The 12,396-nt window shown below is 40.1% G+C and overlaps 1 protein-coding gene across 2 annotated transcripts in view; it reads right to left on the reverse strand.

Annotated features, from left to right (window-relative positions):
* The window catches only part of CTNNA1 (catenin alpha 1), a 119,265-nt gene that overhangs the window by 33,350 nt on the left and 73,519 nt on the right, over positions 1–12,396 (reverse strand). For both annotated transcript variants that reach the window (XM_087760076.1, XM_087760075.1), the window contains exon 10: positions 207–299. In XM_087760076.1, coding sequence (XP_087616202.1) covers positions 207–299 — 93 coding nt within the window. The remainder of the gene's footprint in view (positions 1–206; positions 300–12,396) is intronic.

Consider the following 12,396-nt stretch of genomic DNA (forward strand, 5'->3'; position numbering starts at 1 on the left):
TTCATATCACTAATTACTTTGTCATATATTTTAAAGTTTCTAAGTCATAATGCCTACCCTGCATTTCATTCTCTACATGTATTAAGGAAAAAGCCAAGTTCTGCAGCAAGTCCATAGACAGACACTAAGAGGCCGGAACATGTTCTAAGCAGGACCAGTTGCCCAACTTATTAGGGTATGTCTTATGTTCTTATGCTCTTCGTTACCTGGGGACACAGGGCTTCAAGCTGGCTGGCTGACATGCGAACCAATTTCACACCTTCTTCGTTGTTTGAGATGGAACAGGCCAAGTTGGCAACCTGTGTCAGAGGTGGGAGAAAACAAAACACAACTGTTAAAACTGGGTTTTATTTCCCTCTGTAGAAAACTTTTTACATACCCCCAATGACCAGTAACCCATCATGAAATACAAAGTGTCCACATTCGTTCAGTTCTAACCACTTTTGAAACCACTAATGACATCTGCCCCTTCTCTAGCCATAAAATCATAACACATCAGAATCATAAAACCATAGTCATTCAAACAGGACAGACAGATCATTGTTACCACTGATTTAGTGAAGCTCTCTCCAGAAAAAAAGGTACAAGAGCATCACTGGCAGCACTTACAGTTAAAAAGCCCATTCCCACTCGTGTGAGACAGCACCAATCACACAATTAAAAAACCAATCCAGCTCCCATGCATCCAAGGATTAAGTCTTCTCATGTCCGTAAGTGCAGGGATGCTCCCTTTTTCTTGAAACATTCCTATATCCTACTGCCTGTCAACACAAAAGAACTTGGAGGCTCGTCAAGCAATTCACCTATGCAAATGGTGCAGTGGTGTTGCAAAGCTCAAGCTGTTTTGCTGGTGTTGCACAGAGCGCACCTCTGCGACAAGATACAGGTATTTGAATGTATTGGCTTGAACTACTTGATGTACTTCTTATCTAGCCAAGACTGCAGTATCAGGCACGTGTTCCTTCAGCCCTCCATTTATGCTGTGATTCATCTAATAAAACCATATGCTGGTACACGTGATTTTGAAGATCCATCCACGATTCTCCGGGATTTGAATAGCATCTGGTGATGCTGAAAACTTTACTCCAGAGCTTTGACCTGCTGCACAGCAGCATCCTTAACTAGGTCATCTTGAAACAGAGGACCTTTTGTAAACACTTGCCTTTTAAGAGCACACAGGAAGGGGACAGCACAGAATTTTTTGGTAATTGAAGATATTCCTCATATCGGAGCTACTCTCAGGGGAAGGAAGTCTGAAGTAAGTTACATTCCTTAGTTGACAGGTGAATGACAAGCATGTTATTCTGAGCCATTTGAACACAGAAAGCTGTAAAAATAGCACAAAGTGAACTGAGATGAACACTGAGTACTGTCCTTTCAGAGACAGAGCAACCTGCAAAACCCCTCAGTAAATGTGCTGTAAAAGCATCATCACAAGCCAGCAGATGCTCGGTAACACCAGTGAACCAGTTTTCTCCATACACTTTTCTCCATAAGCTGGGGAAATTCCATTCTCCCTTTAATTAAACTGTCCCGTGCATTCATATACAAGTCATTTTGAAGTAGTATCTGCAGCTACATCATGTGCTTTTCCCCCTCCCTGAGCCATTCCCTTACGACAGATGTTCCCACACAGAATACATTACTGTCCCACAAACCATCAACCACATGCCAACATACTTGAACGGTGTTTTTCATCAATCCCATTATTAATTTGGGACCAAAAAGCAAGTTCCCATTGCAAAGCACACAGTCTGTTCCTCTCTCCAGCTCCAAATCAAGTTACAATAGATGTAAACCCATGCGCTGTCAAGAAGAAAGGTATGTTTCCAACACTGAACCACCAAGTAAACAGATGCAACGGCACATATTTGGATGAAAACAAACTGAAGTTGAGAGAAAGACTGTGCAGCATCAACACGACACAGAAAACTCTGCCAGCTTTCAGCAATATTAGTGTCCTACTCCTCAACTTTCTTTTCCACTAGTCTTCGTAGACAAGACCTACATATCGAGAGATGGAGTGGCAGTAAGTCTTCAGTTCACTGCATGGTCGTGCAGCTCGCACCCAGCTTAGCCAAGGCTCTTTTCTCCCTCCTTTCTGTTACCACATTTGCTACAGTCTCCAGCTCAGCTCCTCTCTGCACGGTACTACCACCAAACAGCTGTACTCTCTATAATGCCCTATCAGAAAGAGATTTTCTTTTGAACACAGGGTTTTTTCCCCTGTAGATTTGCAATGTCTTAAATCCCTAGTTCACAGTAAGCTGTAGTATATTATGCTTTTGTTTAGAGGCTCAAAAAAAAGAAAAAAAAAAAAAAGACAGTAAAACGCCATGATTTAAAAGTCAAATAAAGATTTTGCTGTTGTTTTAAGCACAGGTCATATTTTTGAGAAACACCAGTTTGCCAATATTTTTTATGGTCCATATTTCCACATCGTTTCTGCCTCCACAGCAGCAGTTACAATCTCTAGGAGCAAGAAGAACACAAAGCTCTATTGAGTAGGGGCTGAATAAAAGCGACATTGAAGCACTACAAAATCAGCCTCTCCGATATCTGGAGATGTTGTGCTCTCTCTCAAGCCAAGTGTGATGAATCAAGCGCACAGAAACCCCGCTCTGTCTGAATACAGAGAGGCAAAGAAGTTTATAATTGAGTGTCCCCGCCATGGTATGATGAAATTTTGCTTTTTTGCACAGTCATTTTTGAACCGTCATTTTTCTTCTGAATACCTCACTGATGGCAATTCTTCTTTAGAAATTGCCTGACTGGGACTGCCAACCTTTATGAAAGAAGCGTGTGTGCTTCCCTGACTGAGGGTCTTTGGCAGTTTAAAGACAATCCAACTGTTGGCTGCTGCATCCCATCCTACTGCTGCGTCTCCAAATCTCAGCACTTCATTTCAGCATGCTTGTCAAAAGAAAGCTATTTGCTTTTGTGGATTAGTTTCTCTGCCAGATTAGCACACAAACTTCCCAGCAAACTATTTGCTGAACATCAGAGCAAAGGAGGGATGTGGCAGCAGCAGAGGCGACTTTAGAGCACTGCAGGACACGGCCCTAAATTCACAGCAATCCAGCATTTACTGCACCCATGGGAAGACTCTGTCAAACTATTGGAAAACACTCAGAAACCTCTTAAAACCTGAAATTTAAGAAGAGCTATGTCAACTAACTAATCAAGTTGTAAATGACGTTACAGTGAGGTATTTTAAGTTGTCATTAATTGTCAGATGCTCTATAGCATGAATTCTAAAATTCTGTGTACCAGCTCAGGTGGACGGTTGTATGATTAAGAAATTCAATTTTAAAAGTACCTGAAAGAGCTCATCATCAATAACTCCTGTGTGATATTTGACAAATAACTTCAAGCCCCCTGTCCGTAGAGAGGATAGGGTACTGCTGGCCAGCTATTTAACAGGTACACATAATACGTAGGATTTTGCAGCTGAGATGAAGACCGACTACAGCCAAATTTGTTTTAAAGCATGCAGAGCACTTGGAAATCATACATTTCTAAAACTTCCAAATAAAATAGAGCACCTCAAGCAAACAAAAATTTCCCTTAAATCAAAATGTAAATGAAATAGTTTCTCCATGCCTCCAACGATGTAGCTGACTGACATAGCAAGTGGTCAGACTTGATTTAGAAAGAACACTTGTGCTTGAGAGCAAAACAGCAATTGAATTCCCGCTGCATTTGTTCATTCTTACCATTCAATATAATCAAGCCCCTTTACATAAGCACTACTGGCACAGGCATCAAAGGAGACAAAAAAAAAAAAAGGCGCAAATAATGTAATCAACCATAACGAGCAATCTCTTGAAAAAAGTTAAAAATACATAGGGAATGAAGACAGACTAGAGAAATTAGACTGACACAGTTCAGAGATACCTCTTGCAGCACTGACAGACCAATTTAAAAGCATCTTTTCCATGCAGTATCAAGGCTCTCCTAGTTCACAGAGTATACGACCATCTCCCAGAGACGGCTTCATGTACCCCAAAAGGCAGGATGGACCCAAAGCAGCTGCTGATGTTTAGATGGCTGAGCTTAACTTTACCCCCAGCGACAAATGCACCGAGCATTAGCGAGAAGTGCACAGACACGGCCATTTCTACAAACTGAACTAATGAACTGGTGCCAAGTAAAACTCAAAGCTGAAGAACTGAACTGGAAAGTAGGTTTCATGCACTGATCAGTTTTTGAAACTCAAATCTGATTGGTATTAACGATGAGATCAGAGTACTGCAAGATGAGATGATGCCTTTGGAGGAGGCATTAGTTAACTGGTTCCTTCTAGAGGTGGGCACCATCTCAGTGCAAAGGGTCAACTGAGAATACGTTATTAACAGGAAAGTATAATTCTAATATAAAAAATATTGTGCCATCTGTCACAGAGTGATTCCATCTCCAACTCTAGTTATTTTGATTCTTCAGAATTTACTAATTTTAAATCAGGAAAAATCTTGACATTTCTAAAGCAGCTTTTTCCGCCATTAGTGAAAATTTGCCAGCCTATGTTTGTGTTGTCAGCTGTTGTAAGACAACTGCTGCCTTTCACAATAGGCAGTTTTTACTTTTTTCACCTGAAATACATTTTTGATTTTAACTTGAAATTTGTTCAGATAATTACTAAGGAGCTGCATCTTCCAGCAATTCAAAGACTATAGCAGCCTCAATTACATGAGCTTGGGGTCATCACTAAGCTGCTTAAATTACGCCGTTGAAAATAATGGAGACATGCTGCTACAGCTTTGTACTTGTTAAACTTTTTCTTTGCACTGACATCCTAGCTTAGGTAGAGGGGTTACTTTACATAGAGCTGTTTATTAAAGGACTGACAAATTGCTTCTTCAGTAAGAGACACAAAAATGCAAGAGAAAAAAGAAACTATAATCTCTAACACATTATATCTTCTTTTTCAAGGATTTCAAAGACTGATACTGAAAGCTTGTATCAAAGTCTTTGCTTCATGCACCTGTATTGACTTCAGAGAAGCAACACCAACTTTTTCCTCCTTGTTTACAGGTCATGTTTTTAGGACAGCTTCTTCAGAAAGTCAGATACACAAAGCCCTCCTAAATGGGTGCTTGATGCAATCATCCAGCAATGGCGTAATCCAGAGAAGGTTCTGTAATGTGTTTATTATTGCACAGTTTGAAATTGTCAGAGCCGTCTCTGCCACGCAGCATTGTTATAAATAAGGATTATATATCGCTATGCAGGAGACAAACACACACTAATTGAATTCTAAGAGTCTGACTACTCCATTTGCAACCGCCGTTGTAAAAATAGCATTGCAGAAGTAAGAGCTTTCAGATGATCTTCCTATTGAAAAACTCAACTTTTCAGTTTAACGTTAACCAGTATCCTCGCATAACTGATGCTCACAAACCCCTGTGCAAAAATAACAAACACAAACTCATTTATACACAGAAAATTTGGGAATTTAAGCAACACGAAAACAAAGCTTTTCAAAGGTGTTCCTGGCATTTTAATTTCTGATTAAACTTCAGAACTTGTTCTATTTTATTTTTATTTTATAATTTCTCTGGGAATGCAAATTAACACTTTTAAGCAGTTTAAAATCCCCCATTTTAAATTCAAAAAAAGAATAGACAGAATTCAACATTTTCTTCTTGAGGGCCTGCTAAAGGAAAGTGTATCTGACATTCTCACAAAATTCAATAGCAGCACATCTAATTTCTTCCTCCCCCATATTAAGCAAACAGTCCAGATTCACTTCGTGATGGTCAAAGCCCATGAAATTAATTCATCTGCAGAAACAACTGTTCCGGCAAAACTAAGTGGCAACCGAGGACTCTCAGAAGAGATGGGTCAATTACGCAATTTCCATCCCTCTTAAAAAAAAGTTTTTTATTATTCAATAAGTCCATACATTTATTAATTCTCTCATATACTACGAATATTCCAGACAAATGTGAGCATTTTAACGTCCAGTCCTAATAGGTACTGCATGAGGGAGAAGTCTGCATGACAGCTATAATCCTACAAACTCACTGGTTTTGCAGAGGCATAGCCAATTATGAATTACGTAAAACAGTGTCACTTTTTTAACGCGTGTAAGGACGGCAGGAGGACTTTGGTTCAAGTCCATAGGGACTCTGGAGCAAATCACCAGGAGTCATGCTGTCAACGGCTCTGTCATTTTATGCGACTTGAGTAGTTGCAAGTGGCTGCAGCTCCACAGAAAGTACCTCGCATGAGCTGCTTGTGGGCAACAGAATCCCAATGTATTAACTTAGAATAGTAAAAGTATTTAAATAAAACAAGCCACACACAGAAGGACTCCAGACGTAAAGCACTGAGGGGAACGATGGAATAAAATTGAGATAACTGCTATTTCCAGAGCTCTGCAACCTCATGCAGAAGACGAGCAATTTTAATTTCAAGTCTGGTTATAAAGGCATGGAGGGGAAGTTTCAGGTAGGTGGAACAAAACTGGCAAGCAAATTGTTTTCATTTTTGATTCAAAAGTTTTAGACAATGAGAAATGGGGGTTCCAGGGTTGTTGGTTTTTTTATTTCAACAGGCTGGCAACTGATTGAAAGAGGAAGGGGATCAGGGACAATATATTGTGTACTTTCTGCTCCCTGTAATATTGAGGCAATTGCTTATCTTTTCATGGGTAACCACTTTTCTTTTGGGATCAAATCTCAAAACTTGCACCTTTTCAGTTGTGTCTGTGTGTCTAAAAATCTAGTTAAAGAATACAGCTTTGCATGTGGCTCTCAACCTAAATGAGCTGTCTCCAACTACCTCTCCAGCTACCCGGTGCCATTCTAGGTATAGCTGTCCCACGAAAGCCCTTTTCAAGACTGGCGAGCCCCTTCCATACCTGGAGTAAATATCCTTCTCCAACAGAGTGCAACTCCACGTGTTGTCAAGGTCTCATAAAGAAGGGAGATGTTTCACACAGCTGGGCAAACCCAGAGTTTGTGCATCATGACAAACCGAACCGGGCTCCATTTACTGAGCAGCAAGTGCAGAAGGGAGAGCACTTCTCTTTCTTGCCAACAGGAAAGTTTTTCAATCAAAGAGGGGGGGGAGAGGTGTTTGAAGGGCACTAATACAATCTGTAAGTGCTCGCAGTACAGGAATACCTTTATTTCCAGACTGGTAGATTATCCTTTCTATAGACCTGACAGAGAGCAGAGCTGGTAAAGGAACAGCAGTGTGCTACGTGGGCACCGTGCCCCTCGTAGATGCAGCTGTAGCAGCAGATGTAACTATTGGCACGGGAACTATTCCTTCCTCAGACAAACAAGCTAAAGTGATAAAATGTTGTTATAAGCACAAAACACATTAGTTACACAAGTCGATCTGAGCTACCATGACAGAAATCACACCGCTGGTATGTAAGGCAGATCTGATCCGAAGCTAAAACTTTCAAAGCGAATCCTCACCTTAGATGCTTCTTAGCAACACAAGTGTTCTTCTTTAAAATAAAAGTGTTTCTAGTAGTCATATTTGGACAGTACCTGAATAATTACCCTTATCCAAAAAAGCCTTTCCATTTATCAAAGTGGAAATTGTAATTCTTTCCAATCTCATTTTGCTTATCACTCAGAGCATGCTGCATTATGATCTTATTAAAGGCTTCCAACTCAGTGCCTATTATTAGCTGTTTAAACCAGTTTTTGGCAATTCAGACAACTGTTCATGGCAAGTTTAACGGTAATTATTAAAGTACATTACGCTCTTGATGAAGGCAACAAAATAGTAAGAGGAATGAGCTCTGCACAGACTTCAGGCAACTCCTTGATGACACTACATGACTAATATTCCGATGCTAATGACTAAGATGATGAAAATCCAGACATGCATCAAGGCATGTAAAAGGCAACATAGAAGTTATATATCAAGAATTAAAACACTTATGCTACATCTATAAAAGCTGTATCTAAAAAGCTACTTAAAAATGCTGTTGGAATTAAGACTCAAATATCTGGAAAATAAAATAGGCCAGGACTCGATTGCTTTTTACCTACCTCTGAAGACATCATGTCAACAGCACCTATACTCAACCATGCTCATACTTCCTGACCTCTTTTACAGATTTCCCCTTCCCCAAAATGCTTCTATCCGTTTCCAAAGGAAAAAGGAACAGAGTAAGTACAGGGCTGTTTCTAGTGGGGTAAAAGGACATTAACACAGTTTTCCAAACCCTAACCTCATTCACCTTCCACTTCTACACCCTTCACATCTCCCTTGGCCCAAGTGTTTAAAGACCAAGCCCCACACTCTCAACAGTCATCCAACATAATGACTGGCCCTACGGAAAAGGTACGGCAGAAATGCCTCTCCTCCACATAGCAGCAGCTAACCGGGATGATTTTCAAATAGAAGAATGTCTCCGAACACCCCGAGCGCTGTCCAGATATGCGAGGGTTCAAATTCATCTTCAATCACTATATCTCTCCCATCAGTGTCACTGTCCGATTACTGATTACCTTGCTTCTCCCGTGTGTACTTACAATGAAATCTCGACAGAAAGATTATCCTGAAGTCTTATTCCTCTTCCAACATGATTTTTAATCTCTACCAGCATTCTACGGACCCTTTCATACATAATTTCATGTAGCATTAGAAGATTGGCCTCAAAAAACACCTTACAAGAACAAAAGTTATTCAGTTAAAAGGTCTCTTGCCTTTACTTATGTATGATGTATTAAATTTGTATATCCAGTTTTGTTGGAAAATAGAAGAACTTTTTTTCTGCTGAGGCTTTCCTACTTTACTGATTATGAATGTAAGGAAAGCATGTTCTACAAGTTGAATTTAATTTATTTATAAATTAGTTGACTAATAAAATGAACTTACAAGGGAAGTGCATCGGTTCTTGAAGAGTGTCGGGCTTCAGAGGGCACATTACTGGTCATTTACTGGAGACATTTGTTTTAAATTGCTGCCAAGGTTATCTGCAGACAGATTACAGACAACGTGCTTTGGAAGAGACATTTTGCTCTCCGTCTTAAAATGGGAAATCAGTCTTGAGTTAGACTAACTCTGCCTCTCTTCTCCAGACCATAGCGCAAGGACATTTCCCTTGTAATACACAATTACCTTCAAAATAAAAGCAAGTAAAAGACACCCCTGAGTTTGCAGATTTTTTGACCCCTGTAAATTAGCTTACTGAACAAGAAAAATAGGTGCTTGGATACCACGGTAATGAGTGATAATGACCCTAGCCTGGAAAATGCCAAGTTTTGAGATTAATATACCCAAAGATTCAGAAAAACATTCCAAGTCAGTATTTGATTTGGGTGTCAAGTGCTGTGCTTGTCTGCACTTTTCACCCAAGATAAATCATCTCTGTCTTTCAGTACTGATACATACCTTTGATGGCAAGCATGAAGAAAGAATATTTAAAGAATGAGCAAAGCCAGCCCACTCCCACCTCCAAAGATGCCAGTTTTATAAACTTTGTATAAGCTTTAGAAATCAGATGGCTAATAAACACAAAGGATAATCTTGTGAGACCAGATTTATTTCTAGATCTGCTGGACACTTCCATTCCATGCTTCATTTTTAATAAATGTATAAGATGCACAAACACCAAGCGCATACCTTTATCACAAAGGTAATTACGTATGCCCAGGTAAGTTCTATCTCATGAACAGGGGATAAGCAAGCCTCAGTTTTTCAAAACCTTTGCTCTGTCAGAAGTCCAAAAGCTAGCTATTATTTTAAACTCAAGCTATGTTTTACCCACTTCAGATTTTTTTAAAAGCCTTTCACATGTAAAAAACCTGCAGCTGTTAGATTCTCTGAAAAATATACAGGCTGCAAGTATGGGCAAATTAGGGTAAACTGCAATAAAAACGTTGTAAGTGTGCAAGGCTTTGGGCTTTTGGAGAGTGGTATTTTTAGACTGAGGTTTGAAGAGTTACTCTAGGACATCAGGCTAGACAGTTAGGGCTACAGAAGGGGAAAATGTCAGCGTGAGAGGCTACGGATAGCTTATGGAGTTCCAAGTGCCCAAATGTGATTCTTTCCAAGCAAATAAATCTGCAGTCTGCATCTGTTCATGGGTTTTCACTGAAGATGAGAAAATCATCTCTCCATATGCAAGATACAACCCAGGGCATTAAAAAAGGCACAGAGCAGTCTTTTCAGATAAATTAAAGCAATTGGAAAAAAACTGATGCTTATGAAATATCATTGAGAGCTTTCACCTCCCTGGTCTTACCAAAGTTTCTCTGAGACAGAGACTTAAAAATAAAATTTGAGAAAAACATTTGACACAGGGGTACTGGGTTCCAGAATAAGACGAGATTAGTTGCTGTTTTCAAGGAATTACAAACTCTCCCTTTCCAAAATATTCTTCAGAAAGCAAACCACTGGAAGGTTTTAACCTGGACTCTGTCCTCATCTCCCTTTTAACTACCTAATTTCTTAAGGTCTGAAAAGCTTTTCCATTAAAACTACACAGTATAAAACAGTGACAAACGGACAACCTAATTTTTATTTTTCTGAAGCATTCAACAGTGTAGAAAAGCTTCTTCTTAACATTTACGGCTTTTTCACTTTTCAGAGAACAGCCAGAAGCGTCACCGCAGTGGCTACAGGGAGCGGTACAAAGGCAACTTGGGCACAAGCACACTTCAAAGCCCGGGACAAACAAAAAGTCAGCGTGGTGCTAAGTGACATCATTAAAAATGAGCACCAAGTTGCAGGACAGCCTAGTTTCTTCTAGGGAGGAACATTAAATCTAAGGATGCTGATGCCAAGCTGTCTTTCCTCAACCTGTAAATTAGGAAGACTTCCACAGTTCATGAGTGAATTTAACTTTTTCTTACACTGGTTCCTGAAATGCTGTCTCTTCTGTTATTCTTGTGTGCTGCATTTAAATTGGCTTCTCAATTCCTGAATTAAACTCCTTTAACAAAATTCAGGGAGAGTGCTAGCTAGTTAATGGACTGTTAGTACAGAGCAATTTTGAAAGCTATCTTTGAAATGTATTATTCAACTGAGAAGTCTCATTTTACTATTTTACCATTACTCAGTTTTCAAAAGGCAGGATAAGGGGGTTAGTATTTTACCACGTGAGAAACAAATCAGATGGAAGCCCTTTGGGACACAGCTTTGGTATAGTTTCTCTAGAAGATACAGACCCAGCAGGCAAATCACATTTCTGCGGTTATTGCACCTTTTGGTCAAATTTGGCTGCCTGGACTTTAGGAACCACAAAGCAGACAGTGCTCTGCTGCCAAGAAGGGAACATTTCAAAATCAAATTACCCAGATCATATGCTTGCATCTCTTCACAGCTACTTGGAGGGCCCATAAACACCTCTGCACTGCAGGAGCAAGAACTCCCCATGCTAACCCAGGGCAGAAGCAGCACTGCCACTCCTCCAGTCTAGCCAATACCTGCAACAGGTTAGTGTCCAAAAAAAAAAAAAAAAAAAATATATATATATATATATCACGGTCCCCTCTAGTGGCTGGTTCACCAGGAGAGCAGCACTGACTCCTCCAGGTCACAGGACAAAGGGGTCCTAAATCCAACGTGTAAAACTTCTCACTAATTCAGATGGGGTTCCGTTGAGTTACCTAGTGCACAGCGGTCTCTAACGTGCATTTCTTCCCATCAGTTCACATTAAAGGAAAGGATACATTCTCTTCTACATCTGAAACAGGAGCCTGTCAATCACAGTGTGATACACAACACAGCTCCATTCTGCACTGCAGCTGTTTTGTCACATTTGATGTCTTGAGTCACTCAGAAGCATTTCTGAGGGTAGTTACAATAAACTCCCCAGCACGCTTATCTTCCACTGAAATCAGGTGGAAGTAATCACTTCTCATTTCACCAAGTGGAACATCTTCTGTTCTGCTCTTACACAATCTTTTATTGTTTCTCCAGATACCTGCAGCCGAGTTTTCTGCCCGAGAGCAGAATCATATGGGAACTTGCAAACATCCTTCTCCATTCTGGCAGAGACAGACCGAGACATTGTAAGTGCAACCCACCCCGACCTGTCTTCCTTCACAGTAAATTTGACATCGCATATGACTCTGCAGTGGCTCTCTATCCCCTTGAGACAAGGGCTCTGCAGGAGTACTATTCCCCTTCTGTCAAAGTGAAGCGTATATATTAATCCATCTACATTCATGAAAGAGGTTTAGAAGCCATCTAGATCATGCTACTCTATAGCTATAGTTACATTTTAGACAGCAAAAGCAATATGCAAGCCTTCAAAAAGTTGTTGCAGCAGCATATCATTTTAGCAGAACCTTTTGATGCCCGTCAGAAATATTGTTTAATGCATACTTTCAGGGGAATAGTCTTTCTTGAAAGAGAGACTGTTTGGCTGAATAGAGGTTCTGTAAAACTCATTTGCAGCTTGGCATTTTGTACACA

The sequence above is a fragment of the Nipponia nippon genome, unplaced genomic scaffold (assembly GCF_047370975.1).
Source record: "Nipponia nippon isolate SJK-2023a ecotype South Korea unplaced genomic scaffold, ASM4737097v1 scaffold_21, whole genome shotgun sequence".
In the NCBI taxonomy this organism is placed as follows: Eukaryota; Metazoa; Chordata; class Aves; order Pelecaniformes; family Threskiornithidae; genus Nipponia; species Nipponia nippon.